This window comes from Sander vitreus, chromosome 16 (genome assembly GCF_031162955.1).
Source record: "Sander vitreus isolate 19-12246 chromosome 16, sanVit1, whole genome shotgun sequence".
Classification (NCBI taxonomy): Eukaryota; Metazoa; Chordata; class Actinopteri; order Perciformes; family Percidae; genus Sander; species Sander vitreus.
In genome coordinates this window covers 15,205,931-15,223,634 of record NC_135870.1, presented here as the reverse complement: position 1 = coordinate 15,223,634, position 17,704 = coordinate 15,205,931, and the positions used below count along the sequence as shown (strand labels likewise).

Below are 17,704 nucleotides of genomic sequence, written 5' to 3'. Positions count from 1 at the left end.
AAACAGTTAAAAGCAATTGTTCTGAAGATCTAAGAGGCCTGGAGTTGGAATAGGGGCAGAGAAGCTCTGGAATGTACAGGGGCACCAGCCCATGTATGGATTTAAAAACAAATAAAAGAACCTTGAAATCAATCCTGTATTTGACAGGTAGCCAGTGTGGGGAATGGGATGCTAGTACCGGTGTAATGCTGCAAAGTCTCGCTGCAGCATTCTGCACCAGCTGCAGGCGAGACAAAGATGACTGGTACAGTACACCCAGGTACAGTGAGATGCTGTTATCTAGCCTTAAGGAGACTAATGCAGTAATAACAGTCTTCATATTGTTGAGACAGAGGATGGACTTACATTTTGAAATGTTCCTTAGTTGAAAATAGCAGCCTTTCACCACAGAGATATTCTGTTTATCAAATTTCAGTGCCTGGCATGGGCATAAAGGTTTGATGTCAATGGCCCTAAGTGGCTGTCTATACTGTGTACGCCCTGTGGTGTTGGGGAGAACAAAAACAATCACTTCTGTGCTCCTCGGCTCTCACAGTTGATAATATATTTCTATCCTTGAAAGCTCCTTTGTCCTGTATGGAGACAATTTGTGGATGCAGTTAATGGTCCCAAATTAATTTAAATGATTCCTGAATGTGTCACCCAGCTGTTGTTATTCCCCTTCTCAGGTCAACACAATAAGAATTTAATCTTAATCTTTTCTTTTTTTCAAATTCGTAATCAATCTGGAAATTGCACAGAAATTCACAACGAATCTGATTTTTAGCGTCTTTCTCTTCCACATGGGGATAAAACCTTGTCTTGCATTTATTTTCTTTTGCACATCCCCAAATATTTCACTGTATTTCATGTTTTAGTACAGTGACTTGCATGGTACATGTGTTTACCACTAAGTGGCACTGGTGGGTAGGTAGGTAAACCTGCAAGAAAAGTGAAAGAAAAAAACAAACAAAAGTATTAGCAAGAAGAAATATCTACTGAAAGCTCTCAGCAAAAAAAGTGTTGATGTGAACTCATGACACCGTGTGCTAAAAAGATTTAGTGTAGAGAGAGAGGGAGCTGAAGACTGAGTCCCACAACCTTCACTCCTCCTCTGCCAGCACACATCTGCTGCTGAGGAGATGGGACACTGATCCAGAGAGGAGCGTTTAATGCCTTGGAAATCGGTCTGTGCAGCATGGCAGACTGCATCAGTGTGCTGTGAGAGGGAAAGTGGACGAACATCTCCAACTGGAAAGTATTTATGTTTACCTTCTCTTTGGTTGAGCTGGTGTGTTCTCTTAAACTTGGGGTGATGTCCCAGTGCTGGTGCAGGCAGGTCCTGCTCGGTGTGGAACTGGGCATACTGGTGGCGGTCCTGGTGGCCGGCAGTGCAGGACAGATCCATAACAGGAGGGAGGCAGGTTCATCCTGCTACGGAGGATTTGACCTGTACTTTGTTTTGGACAAGTGAGTGCTACTACTTTTACTCGGCTTTTAATAATTGGTGCATGACTCACTGTCTTAAAGACACAGGTGCAAACATCTTTCATCAAGATGATCTCCAGAGGCATTAATGGCCTACTTGCATGAAAAATATGTGCTACTGTACTATAACTAGCAGCTTTACTTTTAAAAGCAGCTTTAACTAAAATAAAATAGAATAGATTTTAGGCTGGGTACAAACAAAAATAATCGTGTGTGACTTAGTCATAACTGCCAATACAAAGATCAGGTCTTGTCAAACCAGCTGGCACACATGGATACAATGTATGTTTATCTTGAAATATGGCAAGTTTGCTAAAGGTTAAGGTTTAAAAAATGTCATCAGATCTGATGATCTCTTGTAGTACAGGATGTGGTGTGTATCTACCACAACAGTTTATAGCTCCGTCATTTTTCAATTTTTGAAACTGAGGAATAAACCAATCACAATTCATTGTCATTCTTCTCCACAACAAGCTATTTTCATTATCGATTAATTCATTAGTCATTTGGTCTATAAAATAATACCCATCGCAGGTCTCAGATGACATCTTTAAATGTCTTGTTTTGTCCGACCAACAGTTCAAAACTCAAAATATATTTACTTTACATTCATGTAAAAAGAACAGAGAACAGACAGAGAAAAGCAGCGAATCCTCACATTGGACAAGCTGGAACCAGAGAAAGGTTGGCATTTTGCTTAAAAATGACTTAAAGCAATGAATTGATTATCAAAATAGTTGTAGATTAATTTTCTGTCGATCAACCAATCAATTAGTTGACTATTTGCAGTTCTGTGTCATTTTATTTACCAAACACAGGAGCAGATATCTAAGACTTGAGTGCCCTGTGAGGGTTAAATTACACAGTCCATTAAACTGTCACGAAGCTAATGTGAAGCTCCTGAACAGTGTGTTGTTGTTTTGTAAGCCAGCTCATAGTAATGTTCTCCTGGATGAAAACTACACTTTTGTCAACTCTTTCTAAACATTCATGAAAAACATGAACTATAACTTTAAAGTACTAATAGTTGACAGAAGATGTGTTTACACAATGACGAATCATTTGCAAAGTGCTGATGCATTCACTTCAATGATAAAGGGCACTGTAGGGATTCCTGTTGTCAAAGTGTGGCCACGTTTCACCGATAGCAGCTTCAGCTCTCTCTGTTTCAGTCTGCAGAACCCTTTCTCCATTAGAGCCAGATGTTCCAAAGATCCTGAGTTTTTGGCTGTCTCTGCACTGAGACTCACATCACAGGATAAATGAAAACATAAGAGAGGGAAAAGAAGAGAGACGTGCAGCAAGAGAAGAGGTTATGCATATTTGCCTCACAATTGTCTTTAATTGCTGACTTCTGCTTTAAAAGCTGTGTTTTTCTTTTGATTGTTGTGGCCTACTTGAGTCTGAAATTGTTTTCAAAATCAGGACCTGATATAAAGCTCATCTGATAAAATGACTTGGCATTTTTCAGTTTTTGTTTGGCTTTTAAGCAAAGCCACATGAAAAACGCTGAAATATTGAGCATCAGAAAGAATAAGGCTCTAAACTCAATGGCTTCTCTATGTGAAGTCTCACGATGATGAAGCCATAGATTGGCCCATACATTACATATATGCAGTACATTTAAAATGCTGATAGTTCATGGCACATGTAGCAGAACAAACATGCACAAAGCAGCTACAGCTCAAGAAATCACTCAACTTAAAACCACAAGGAGTTTGGTTATTTCTACAGTTGTGAATGCAATATTGTAGGCCTACATTGTTTGTAACCTTATACTAAATATGCAGTACTTTTGATCAGACTAATAATTTAGTATATCAACAGTAAATTAATAGGCAACACTTTTGACAATCAATTAAAGGTCCCATGGCATGAAAATTTCACTTTCTGAGGTTTTTTAACATTAATATGAGTTCCCCCAGCCTGCCTATGGTCCCCCAGTGGCTAGAAATGGTGATAGATGTAAACCGAGCCCTGGGTATCCTGCTCTGCCTTTGAGAAAATGAAAGCTCAGATGGGCCGATCTCCTCCTAATGAGGTCATAAGGAAGAAGGTTACCTGCCCTTTCTCTGCTTTGCCCGCCCAGATAATTTGGCCCGCCCATGAGAAAGAGAGATGCTGCGCTCATAGACATCGGAAAAACATTTTTCCGAGTGAAAACGTCATCATTCACGTCACTTCCTGTGAGAATTAGAGGTGGGAAACTCGGGCTAGATTTTGCTAACCGAGTTTCCCAGTTGGTGACGCGTTATTGACAACTGACGTTTGATGTAGGCGACTTTGGTTCACTGAACATATTTCAATGACAATAAACTGTTTATTGTGGACAAATGCCTCTGCCAAGAAACATACACAGACATAACATGTTTCAAATTATTCATAAATAGGCCCATGTATAAAAAAACAACACCTTATCCGTGTCCTTTCCCGTTGTTTGTCCTGCAGATAACACAAACAAACACCTGTCCATGTGCTGTTTGTATGCTTGCATAAGAAAACAGCAGCAAATCTTTTATTATTGTGGCCTCCATGTTTTCACACACCTGATGCTCTAGGCTACGGCCAACAGTTGGTGGCAGTCATGCAACAAGTTGTTATGCCAAAAGCCAATATAACAGAAGAAGAAGAACATGCATCCCGACCATGTGAACGCTGGCCAAGGGGGTAAGCGTCTCCTCACAACCTGAACCTCTTATGGCGCCATTTTGATGCTACCAAGCCATCACCTCCCGTTAGCATTCCATTGACTGCCATTCATTTTGGCGCCACTTTGACAGCAAATAACTTTACATCTGAAGCGTTTAAAGACTCTATTTGTCCATTGTTTATTTCAAAAGACACACGACAATGTATAAAAGGCTCCATTACCTTGTATCTCACGTTATGGCTCCGTAGCAGACGTTTTTGTAAAAATAAGCTAGCGATTGTGTCATAACCACGCGACTTACTGTCGCACAGTAGAGAAATTACCGTACAGTACATGAGAAGCGCGCAGGCAGTTTCGTCTCACATTAGCTGTTTAAGTTTAATTACTAATGTTAACTAGCATTTTAGTTAGCAATAATTAGCCTGTGCCCATGTTATCTCCTTACATATACCTACGCTCTCCGTCTCTGCAAGATTCGGAATTATTGAGATTTCTCTTGGCACAGCTACCAGAAGGCTTACAACTTTCAGACACGTTGCTCATGGCACATTTACGTCGTCTCTCTCAGTTGGAGGCTGCGCAGTAACGCTCCGCCATCACCGGAAAAGTGCTTCTAATGGCCTTCACTGGTCTCCGTCCAGAGCAACGGGATCTGTTGTCCATTATATATATGATGCTGGCAGTCGGAAAAACAACGTAATCACGGGGGCGGTCCCTGTTATTCCCAGGTGGCATGAACGCAGCAAGAGACATCATGGCTTGCAAACAAGCAAAGTGGCAGTTGGTCAAGGCCACGCCCCCACCCTCCACCTTGCCCCACCTTGCCTTAGCAACGCAATCAGAAAACAAGCAATTGGAAAATGTCACACTGGCATTTCCTCTATTTTCTGATATTTTATAGACCAAACGACTCAGCAGATGAATTAATAATGAAAATAATCATTAGATGTAAACACAGTGTAAGAGTGATGCAATCCTTGATCGGGTCACATCGCAGGCTTTAAAGAGGTATTCTACCTTTTTATGCTTGATCAGTTCACCCATCATGAGGAGTATGTGAAAACTATGGTTAGCTTCAGCTGCATCAATTTTGACTTTTTGCATGCTGCAAAGTTTACAGTATAGACTACATGCAAAGTGCAGTGTTTTACCTTGGTACCACTCTTGCACAAGTGTTGATTCATTGTTTGTGTTCAACTAACTCCAAAGGAGTCATGCAATTAAACTTATTTAGCAAAAACCTACAGCATGACATAGAAACAGAATCAAAGGGCATTTAAGACTGTTACAGCTATCTTATTACATTTCCGTGAAACAACAAGATAGTTCAGTAATTGAATCTTTTTCTCAGGTCTGGCAGTGTGCAACATTACTGGAATGAGATATATTACTTTGTTGACCATCTGGCTCACAAGTTTATCAGGTAGGTCCACACAGATACATAAGATTTAAAGAGAAAATGATAGAATGTAAAAAATGACAGACATCTTTTGTTCTTGTTTCCAGTCCTCAGCTCCGGATGTCTTTCATTGTATTTTCAACAGAAGGAAGGATTCTCATGGCACTAACAGAAGACAGGTACACACATGCACAGCCTCACGTATGTGCTATCTCATTCCAGTTCAATTAATATACATTTGTATTCTCTGAAATATGTCAATGATTAGAGAGCAGATTCGGGCTGGACTGGAAGAGCTAAGCATGGTGCAACCAGGTGGAGACACCTTCATGGACAAAGGTTTTCAAAGAGTAAGCCATCTGTTAAGTCAATGGGAAACTGATCCTACTTACCCAAAAGTATGGCATCTCATTTTTTTTTTTTTTAAATGAGGAACATTTAAATTTATAGCCACTGACGCCTCTAAACTGCTCTCTCAGGCAAGCGAGCAAATATACTACGGCACTGGAGATGGTGAGTAGAACGTTTTCCTTTTTAACACTTAATCATTCCTTCTACTAGCCTTTTTTTATCCATTCATCAACATGTGGTAAAATCATCATATGAAGACAGAAATAACAACAAAAAACACAGCTGCTCTTTTCATCACAATTATGACAACTATGTTCAAAATATAAAAAATACAATAAAAAATGGATTTCACTAGATGACTAGAATTATTTAAACAGCGATTTTTAATTTTCTTTTTTTTTTTTATACAATCTGTCTCTGACTTTCAGGTTACCGGACAGCCAGTGTCATTATTGCCTTGACGGACGGTGAGCTGAGGGAAAATCAGTTTGACCTGGCACAAAGAGAGGTGACACAATGAAATAACCGGTGCATTATTTAAACATTTTATTAATGCGCTATTCTCACTTATCTCAAAACCGACGCATTTCCCAGATGCCAGTATTAATAATGCACAACGTGACTTTATCATTATCACGTAATAATTATTCATGTTGTTAATTTTTCCCCTTAAAATTTGAGAACTTAAAGGGTGAGTCCACACTGAATAACACACGGCAGGAAGATGTTGCTGTATTGTTAAAAACGTCCAGGCTTGTGACTCTCAGTGATGTCACAGCAGATGTTTTCCAGCAGCTGTAAATTGCATAACATGAGCAGCAACATCACCACCGATGAAGGCATGGCCACAAGTGGAAAAAGCTTTAAAGTTTCGGCCCATAAAGAGCAGTGCAAAACGCTTGTGATTTACTGAGCATTCATCATTTCACTGAAGCTCGTCTGTTGTTTGTTTATTTGATGTCTCAGGCCAGCAGAGCACGACAGTTGGGTGCCACTGTGTACTGTGTGGGAGTGAAAGACTTCAATGAAACCCAGGTAAATCAATGTCAACCAATAAACCAGTTAACAAGAAGATGAATGTATCAATCCAAACTATGGCATATAATCGGTTACTCGTTAAGTCATATGTCTTGACAGCTTTCAACGATAGCTGACAGTACGGACCATGTCTTCCCGGTGAATGATGGATTTGAGGCACTACAAGGGGTCATTGACTCGGTAAAAAAAGACACTTCCATATCACAGAAAGATGATTAAATACCTTGTCGCATAATTTAATCTACTGTACCTTTAGTTCAGATTTTTATGTTGTTATTTTCCCTTTCAGATCCTGAAGAGATCATGCATTGAGATCCTGGCTGTAGAGCCCTCCAGCATCTGTGAAGGAGGTACAGAGGCACAGAAGAAAACACAGAAACACTATACAAATACCTGTTTTATTTATTTTATATCATATTTAGTCTAGATGTAATACTGCAATTGAAAGTTACATACACGCATATTAGTATTTATCGTATATACAGTTTATTATTAACAGATTACATTGATGACTCTATCGTAGTTTCTTCAAAAATACACATTGCATAACCTACTGCAAGAAAAATGATATAATCATTATGAAATATAAAATATGGTCCATTTAATCCCACTTCAGAATCGTTCCAGGTGGTAATCAAAGGAAATGGTTTCCTTCATGCCCGAGATGTAGAGAAAGTTCTCTGCAGCTTTCGCATCAATGACACAATTACTTTGAGTAAGTACATGCTTCAAGGTTTTACTAGAAATAACTAAATTCTAAATTAAGATTAAAAATCTTTTTTAGGATGTTTTTTTGTGTGACTTTTTAAGTGCATTAATCCATCTTTTTATTAATACAATGACAATCACTGTGTGTAATGTGAAAGGAGTGAGTTATAGTGACAAAATAGCTAGTGACTAGCTGGTAAACATAGTGGAGTATTTAGCCGCTAAAGATAATTTGTTGGTTGAGACCATAGACTGTGAAAATAAGGTGGAGACCAAAGCAGAGCTAAAACTAGAGGGAATTAGAGGGTTTGCCAGACACATGACTTAAGATGAATGCTAATGTTGCTGTGTGTCTGCTAGATGTGTAAATACGCAAATAATAAGTTCACCATATGAACTTTACAAGGACATACAGTACAACTTCAAATGGGAGAGCTTGTTGTGGAGTTCTGTATCGCCTCATCCTCTGTTGTCCACGTCATATTGTGAAACGATCGACAAAGGAGACAACACTGTAGGTGTGTGAATCCAAACTATTAATAGACAGAATAGAAAAGCAGCAGTTTTGGGGATTTCACTTCATTGTTCCAAGTTTGTTTTGGCCATGCAGAGGGGGATGGGGGGGGGGGAGCACGTTGTGGCTCACAATGATTTAAATCCCTGTCCTCCCCCAAAAAACCATCATCACCAGCTTCCCCTTCTTTAAATCAGCTGGTATAACGTTCAACGCTTCTCAGATGTCTGAAGGGGAATGTGGATCTCATCAGGGACGAGCACTGTCTTTGCACACACTAGACACTCACTCAGCCAGGGTAAATAAACCACAACCCTCCCTCAATTGCTTCATTTTCCATAAGGAGAGGAAGTCCAGGAATTTAATAACAAAAATAATATTTTGAGGCTTGAATCTCTTGAAGTTTCAGGACTGGTAGAGAAAAATCAGGCAAACCTTTTTTCTTTGCATCACTTTCACTATTTTCTCTTTCACCAATGATCCTGACTTCTCTTGTAAATGACGTAATCCACAGTGAAAAGACCTTTGGTGGTGAGAGATACCTACCTTTTGTGCCCAGCTCCTGTTCTGGAAAAAGAGGGAACGTAAGTTTAATGTTACTGTTCACAGACAGGGGTGTCTGGGTCTTTTTAGACTGAGTGCTGAATGTGCCATCTGTCAGAAAATTATCATCGCTCTCATTTACTCTCCTACCATTTTTCTACAGGTCTGCCACTCTTCACGTCAGCATGAATAATGGCCTGAGCTTTATATCAAGCTCTGTCACAATTACTGCAGTCACTTGTGTAAGTACAATGTAAAGCAAGATGGCACTAAAAAGCTGCTCATCTGCTTACGGCTAAATGTATTCTATGTACTTCAGTCTAGTTTGACTTGTCATTTTGTGACTTTGTGACTCCTACTAGTATTGTATTGCTGGCCATATGTAATCATTGCATCACAGAAACTCTTTTCTTCTTGTATGGATCAGCAGTTTCTTTGAGTTTGCTTTAAAGAGAAACTTCCTGTCACACATGTCAGCAGCTGCAGCAGCTCTGACTCAGTTTTCTGCCTTTCATTAGTGGCCTTGATGCTGACAAGATGTTAAAACAATTTAAAGTCCTCTATAAGAAGGGATGGCGGTAGCTCAGTCCGTGGGGACTTGGCTTGGAAACCAGAGGGTCACAGGTTCAAGTCCTCATGGACCGAGTACAAAGTTTGAATTGGTAGCTTAAGAGTAGCCTAACTGCTCAGGGCATCTACCCATGGGCAGCCATCCTACTCTGACGTCTCTTCAGTGCATGTGTGTGTAATAAAAATAACAAACAGAGTGAAAAAATGTAATAATGTATTACTTTAATACATTCTTATTATTACTATCAAAATGTCTTCGGCAGGTTTTTCTCACTCTGATACATGTTGTTGAAAAGAGGCAATCTATATGATTACTAGTCATCTCAAATACTTTTCTATGTAGTTTTGGTTGAAAAGTTGTGAAAGTTGTATCGATATAAATTACACAAATAAAATATGACTTAAGAAATGTCTTTAGTGACCATTTAAATACATTATGTTTTCACAAAGCAACATAAGGTTCAGTAAAGTTGTGTAGAGGTTTGGTAAGGTATAAGACTCACCTGGTTATGTCCCATCTCTGTTTTCCCTTCTAGTCTGATGGGACCTTTGTGGCCATAGCTCTGCTCATCCTGCTGCTCCTGCTCACCATGCTTCTGCTGTGGTGGTTCTGGCCTCTCTGCTGCACCGTGGTACGGCAGCCATCTAGGATCCTCTCAGAGTGAAGGACATACAGTACAAATGTGTTTATGTTAGGACACACCAATACATTTCTTTTTCATGTTTGCAGGTTATTTATGAGCCACCTCCTCCAGTTATAGAGGACAGCTCTGTAAGTGATGTTTCACCTCATAATGACAAAATTATATAAAAGTCTTGGCACCCTTACAGTATTAATGTCTTTAGAGTAGCAATTACCTTGTTTGTTAAGCACAACACATCTACTTATCTATGTGCTGTCTTCTTGTAAACATGAATACGGGTTCCTTCTTCTTTAGGATGATGAGGACGGTTTCCCCAAGAAAAGGTGGCCCACAGTGGACGCCTCGTACTACGGAGGACGTGGAGTCGGAGGCATCAAGAGAATGGAGGTAGAAAGAGAGAACGGCAACCCAGATAGCAAATAAATGAATGTGTACTGATGTGTTCAACAATGTTTTCCAGATACTTTAAAACTGACTTAAATTCACCAAAGATAATACAAATCTACTGGCTTCAGGTTCAAAGACAATACACGTGGTGGCTTTGAAGCGAGCACTCGGCTAATTTGAAAGAGATCAAACCCAAATACAGCAGGACTACAAATAGATACAGGAAAAAGACTCATTCCTTAAAAGAGATGAATATGCAAGTCCTTGCTGGAAGTGACTGATTACTTTGTTGTTGTGACTACTTTAAAGAGCCAGTAAGAGTCAAGATGAGGCCATCTGGCCCATAAACTGCAAGGACGACAGTTTTACCAAATGCCAAAGGCTAGGATATTTTCTCAGTTAGCAAGCTTGATGATTTGGTTGTGGTATTAATACAACATGCCAGAATCTTTGGAAATAAAGGTGCCTGTTAGTGAAATCTTTTGTAAAGGCTTGGATTTTGCAGCAAGGGAGATGGTAGGTAGGAAGAAGGAAAAGGTAAGCAGTGGAAAGAAAAGTTCAGTCCTGATGTTAGGAGGTTTCTTGTAGAAAAAGAAGAGGTGGTCAGACATCTGAGCCCTGTGCTACCTGATACACCGAGAGGTAAACAACATAAATGAGACGGAGACGTCCACAGGTCAAGAGGAGGAAGGAGACAGAAGTCGCTCTCTCAGTGTGAAGAGCTTTACAGACAGTGCAGTCTGAGAAATCTGTGCTTAAAACTTGAAGCAGCACCACTTCCATACAGAGCAACGGAAAATATGCAGAACTTCATTTAAGTACTTTCTCTGCCAAGTTAAAACCGCCATGGCTTGTCTGTGGCAGCTGCAAGGGAGTAAATCTGAGTAATGAACTTCCAAGGTTGCTTTGACAGTTTCACTCTTGAAGTGATGGATCATTCTTGATATTTACTTTTGCCTTTTTAGTGGTTCTCTGAGCAGCAAGGTAATTATAAAAAAAACTTGAAAAAAAGTTTTTAGTGAAACATTCAGAAAGGCAGACTATTTGTGGCAGTGGGTGTCCCGCTGATTTTTTTTTGTGTTTTTTATTTCTATAAAAACAGGTTCAGAAGTAATTGTTGTTCTCTCAGAGACTTAGGAAAAATCCTAAATCTGAAACTGTGGATCATAAATTGACACAATTAAATTTTGAGGCAAGGCAGCCAACTTCTGATTGCATGTTGATTTCAGAGGACTGGGTTTAAATAAACTCCATGTAGACATGCTGCAAACATCTGGATATGCAAGGAGAGAGTCATTTTTATAATTTAATTAATATAAATTAATATAATTTACAACAGTTGCAGTAATTTAATGCAGGGGCATTGATTGAAAATGGGTTTTCGAAAAGTTAACAAACAACGGCAATCCGTCCAATAGTTGAGATATTTCTCTAGAAACCAAATATGTCAACTTCATGGTAGCACAATAGTGAAAACTGTGTGGCTCACTAAAGTCAGTAGGATTCATTGTCTGGGCAACAATGAATGTTTGTATAAAATGACAATCCAGCCAACAGTTGTTGAGATATTAGAGTCTGGACCAATACCAGAGCCACAATGCTAACAAGGCTAAAAATAATCAGTACAAATAATCAGTTTCAGCTTCTGTAGCGAATATGTGTATATAATGGTCACTGATTGCAGCACACTGCTGAAAACTTTTGTTTCTGCTCAGGTCCGATGGGGAGATAAAGGCTCAACTGAAGAAGGAGCCAAACTGGAAAAAGCTAAAAACGCTCGAGTTGTGATGCCTGCGGAGGAGTATGATCCACCACGGCCTTACTACAACATTCACAAATCTAGCCGTCCCCCAAAAGTGGTACTCTCCCATCAAGGTGCTCCAGTTAATCAATGTTTTCATTCATTTAAATTGTGTTACACTCAGGACTTTTGTGAGTTAGTGCATGTTACTCTTATCTCATGTTTGATTCTGTGATTTGTGACCAGATGTCGGTTTATATTTTATATTATATATTCATATTTTGCTAATTATATTTTTCAATGTATTATTATTTGGCTTTCAAATTCCTATTAAATGTTAACATAAATAATTTGACAAAATCTTAGGTTAGGGTCCACTTACTAGCTTTTTCCAGAGCTAACCACGTCTCATGGTCTTCCTCATTTTCCTCAGTTGTCATAGAGATGTACAACTGTCACCAAATGTATTTTAATTTACACCATGGAGCACACAATGTTAACATATGTAACACTCAGTAAGATGTAACTTCCAGATGTTTAAAACATAAAGACCTCTTTCTTACAGTATAACAATACAAATATTATTTTTAGTGTTTCTGGGAATGATGTGTGACCAGGAAATAGTGAATAGATAAAATGTGTTTCCTAACTATTAGTCAGCTGGATGAATGGTAATATGAACCAGACATGAACTGAGCTAACCCCTGAATATGGAATCTGTTGAACTGGTGTTATTTCAAACAAATTACATTCTTTGTTCATCTGTCCCTCTACCATAAATAACTTCAGATGAAAGAATAAAAAGACATCTGGACATCACAGTCACAAATAAACAGACACACTCTGCTGGTTGGTTACCTCATTTTTCAAAGGATTGTTTTTGCTGAACTGCTGGCCACTGCACACAAAATATGTTAATATTCTGCTTGTTAGCAGAGATCACAGGTATAGTATACTATTTTAATTTATTTTAACTGTCACCTGGGATCATCTTTCTACAGGGCAAACTGGATGCTTTGTGTGTATTCCTGAGAAAAGGCTATGACAGAGTGGCTGTGATGCGACCTCACGCTGGAGACAAGGTGAGAGATATCGGCAAGCCAAAGATAACAGGATAATGGAAAGTTATGCTGTGACTTAATGAAAAACAGCATCAGCTCTATACAGCTGTAAGATAAGAACACATTCATTCAAAACAAAGCAGTTAATTCAGATTGTGAAGCTGTCAACTTTTGGCAGACAACATGTACGAATTTGCCAGAGCTTAAATTCATGACCTCTGCAAATTATGGATAAAGGAAGTTTAGAGCGAAGGATCAAAGTACAGAGAGTAGAGTAGACAACAAGTTGAAATCTTATCCGCATGACATAAAATACACAAATTCCATGGACTAAACGTTTTGAAAAAGTCAAAGCTGCATCAAAGTGACTTTAAGCAAAACCCTCAAGGGGCATAGTGAGTAGACAAAAGGTAAAAACAACTGCAGTATTGTCTGGAGGAATGCGCTTGTCTGCAGAAGTCATTTAGAGTAGATCCTGCCTGGTTCCTACAGCTCCCAGCGTCAACTCTACTGGGCTGGCAGTTTCCTTTCATGACACTCACTAACAGAGGAATTTCCTCTTTCCATCTGTTGAAAGCTGTACCCTTCCAAGCCTGCCAATCGCTGCAGCCACAGTAGAATCAGGAATTGTTCATGGAATATCCGCAGTTTCTTGTCTTTACACATGAACTTGTCTTTACATCTCACAGATTTATGAACAGGTAAGTTCATAAACAAAACAAGCCTCTACAATTACCTTTTTGTTTTTCTTTATTACAGGGCAAGTGCATAAACTTTACCCGAAGCAAATCCTACCCTGCTCCTCGCTATCCAATCTACAACAATCCCTCCACGCCTGTCTACACTTTGCCCCACAGTTACCAGCGTCGTCCGTCAGAGGGCAGCCACATCTTCCATTTGCCCCCTTCGCCAACTTCCACGCTACCCCCTCTACCGTCCACTCCTCCCCCGTCCTTCACCACCCCTCCCATGTACACACCACCTCCAAACAGAGCCCTGCCCCCTTCTTACATGAGCTCAGTCTCTGCACCTCTGTCTCCAACTGGCTCCCTACCTCCTCCCCCTCAGGGTCCACCCCCATGTAGAGCTCCTCCTCCGTCACGCCCTCCTCCACACCCCAATCATGAGAGCCACTGATGATTAAAAAACAAAGAGTTGATGAGAAGGATCCAAGCTCAGGATGGAAACCTGAAAGGATCCTCTCACTGTGCCTCTGTCCAAACAGAGTGACTGTATAATGTTGCCTTTTGAGGCTGCAGCTGGTGAGTCAACTCCTGCACAGTCTGTTTTCCTCACGCATGATGTGCCATGAAATATGACATTTTTTTTTTTTTTAAGTAGCAAGCACAGCTTTGGCTATTACATGCTTTTTGAGCAAAGCAACTTCATTTTCTTATCAAATCAGACACATTGGTCAAGTATTGCAATGTGCTATGGAGTCGTATAAACTTGCATTTTAGCCTTTGCCTGATGTGAATATTTTGGATCTAAAACAAATCTTGCACTGCTTTGCACAGGGAAAAACAATAATCATGAGTTCAAACAGCAGAAAATACAGTTGCTCAGCAACTGTGTCATGTGTTTTATACATGGAAGTCTGTTTGGAAAGTGCTGTATTGGAAAAATTATTTTTTGTGAATGAATAATCATTAAATCACTGAAATATATACAGTATGTATACATCAAGATCAATACCACGGTCATGTTTATATGGTAACTACAGCACTGCAGCCAGCAGGTGATATGTCAGTCAGTGACTATAATAGTTCAAGTTTGTCACTTCCTGATAAACCGGTAGGGACATCTTTTATAACTTTTTCAGTGTATAGACATGAGAGTGGTTTCAATCCTCTCATCTAACTCTTAGCAAGAAAGTGAATGCATGTATTTCCCAAAATGTAGAATACAGTTTTGCAGTTTTTGAGTCTTGTGATTAGATATGTTCATACCAAAAAAAAAGTTGGTCTTCCCTTTTTTGCTCCACTCACAGCTTTAACATTGCACAATGGATGTTTTTAAAACTGGCCTCAATCTCAGCAGGTGTTCAGATTCAGATTTATGCTGGTTAGTGATGCAGTTGAGGACTTACAACCACAACTTTAAATGCTCTATACACCACAGGTGTTCTCCAGCCCTCACTGTGCATAAAGGTGCACAGCTATGCAGGACTTCAATTACTGTATAAACTTAGGTGACGTGTTGTTTTCAATGTAGCTCCAACCATCTTCAACCTAAGGTCTAATTGGAAAGATTAAAAAACACCCATCTGTGTGGGCGTGCATGGCCTTTAACTTTAAAAACAACTGATGGACTTGCATTGCCAGACCTAACAATGAAACGAAAGGTGAAGCCATTAAATACATTAACTTTAAGTAAAGTATTTGTTTAAAATGGATTTTATGAATTGTAAAGTTTGCTTTTATGCCTGCAATGCTTTCAGAAACATTTTTGGGGACTTTTTTTTATACGAGAGAAAGCATTAAATTGTCTGTCAGAAGATTTGCTACTAGTGATGAAAAGAAAGATGGAAGTGGAAACAAAACACCAAAATAAGGCTTTTCATCTTATACAAGAGGAGTTGAGCTGCGGTTGAGATGTTTGTTACCTGATAAAGATGCCCCCAGATGTCTCCATACAATATATATTGGTCACCACTGGACACTTGTGGAAAAACCAGAGGAATTCAAAAGCACGTCTGGGCTGCTCTGCTTTCCTGGCTGGCACTGCAGGAAATATGCATACAGCTAGAAAGTGGATGGATTAACAGAAGTATGAATAACATGAAATTATTGACTTTATTTATAACTCTGAACAGTTTGGAGTAAATTATTTCCATCTTGGGTAAAATATCTACGACTCTCCAAAGGAGCAGCCAGTCAGCTGAGGTCTTATTCCACTCAGATCTACTAAATATCTTAAATCTTTTCCATGAGCTTCCTTTATTTTAGTTTTTTCTTCATTTGGAAATGCTTCCACAGACGCATGCAGACACAATCCTGTGGGCAGTGAGCTCATGGAGGCGTGTCTGAGAAAAACTGCCAGAAGCAGAGGCAGTCGGATTCAAGGCAAACAATAAAATCAAAATCCAACTATGATGCCATGGAGAACTGGAAGAGGTATTTATACAGCTTAACACGTGACCAAGTCCATCTGCAAGCAGTGAAATTACAACATATAGTTATGCCTTCCTGTTGAAGAGTGAATTTTTTTTCCTCTTTCCAGCTTTGTGTTAGCAGTTTGTCTATTTTACTGTCTGTCATGCTGAACATATAACACAATATTACATTCTCTCATTTCTAAAAGGACAACAATGCAAAGCAATCTCAATATATATATAATATATATATATATATATATATATATATATATATATATATATATATCTATATCTATATATATCTATATATATATCTATATATATATATATATAATATATATATATATATATATATATTCTTGATCTTCCTTGACTATTTTTTAGATCCACTAACCCCTCTAAGTTCTGTGTTGTTAGTGCCATCTATGACATCAGAAAATAACCCCATAGCACATAATTATGTTTAACTTTAAGGAGGAAAATATGCTTAGCAGTGGGCTCATCTTGGCCAGTGACACAGTCTACCTTGGCTGCTCAAACAATGGCAATAACTGACGTCCCACCACTAATCAGCTCCAAAGTGTAGCTTACACACAGCCATCAACTAATTAACAAGAAACCCTCAGACTTATCTATTTCCATTTATGTATACAAATCCTGACATGTTTACTCTGATGAAATCGGCTCACGACCTGGCTCACTCTGCTCTTTTTCCATGTACTCTCACTGACCATCTCTTACTTATTTTAAGATCACATGACATTTGACACATTGTTGAATAAAAACAAGCAGCTCATCTTTCACACAAGCTCAACGTACCCTTTTCTTCCTTAAGTAGATAGCCCATTTGGGGGCTCAGTCTGACATGAAAATTAGCCATCAAATATACACCTGCGTTTATAGTGTATTCTTTTCCAGTTTATCTCTGTGTTTTGTTTAACCTGTATAATCTGGTATGAATAAAATGAAGATTAAACCAAAAACCTTCCTGGAAAGACTATACCTTTGCGTTTCCTGTGTCAGATTCAAAGACAAGGCTGCGACAGTAGCATCTGCAGCATCAACATCCTGCTGCATCTAAGATATGGAGGAAATCAGACTCATCATCCTCATCAAGTAAACCTCAGCAAGTCTATAATGGACACAGAAGAGACATGACACAACATCTGAGCCTCTTCAAGGACCCTTCAGTGCTGTTATGTTTGTCTTCTTAAAAGTAGGGATCGACCGATACTGGTTTTTCAAGGCCGATACTGATTATTAGTAGTTAATGAAACCGATAACCGATATTTGGAACCGATATGCATTTACAGTGAAAATGAAAATCTTTATGTCAAAATAAAGAATTTGGAATGTAACAAACTCCAACACAAAACTGTTTAAATGCTTTAAGCAATTATTTAATAAATTAGAAACTATCAAGATAGTGTTGTGGGCGGGACATTAAGTCCGACTCAGTGGTGAGTGAAACCTAAGGAGAGGGACAGACACAGAGCTGTAGCGGAGCTAAAGTAGCGCACTTTTTAATTAATAA

General features: G+C 39.1%; 1 protein-coding gene across 1 annotated transcript; it reads left to right on the top strand.

The window, feature by feature from the left end:
* The first annotated feature begins 1,099 nt into the window (after window positions 1-1,099).
* On the top strand, window positions 1,100-16,390 carry antxr1b (ANTXR cell adhesion molecule 1b). Its single transcript, XM_078270910.1, is given in 19 exon segments — window positions 1,100-1,449; window positions 5,469-5,540; window positions 5,624-5,695; window positions 5,785-5,866; window positions 5,996-6,029; window positions 6,296-6,375; window positions 6,834-6,902; window positions 7,005-7,085; window positions 7,195-7,255; window positions 7,522-7,620; window positions 8,642-8,711; window positions 8,834-8,912; window positions 9,777-9,872; window positions 9,971-10,012; window positions 10,179-10,271; window positions 11,987-12,117; window positions 12,119-12,146; window positions 13,014-13,094; window positions 13,833-16,390. Coding segments are annotated over 19 exon segments (1,854 nt in total). The 5' UTR covers window positions 1,100-1,243; the 3' UTR covers window positions 14,211-16,390.
* Window positions 16,391-17,704: the final 1,314 nt, after the last annotated feature.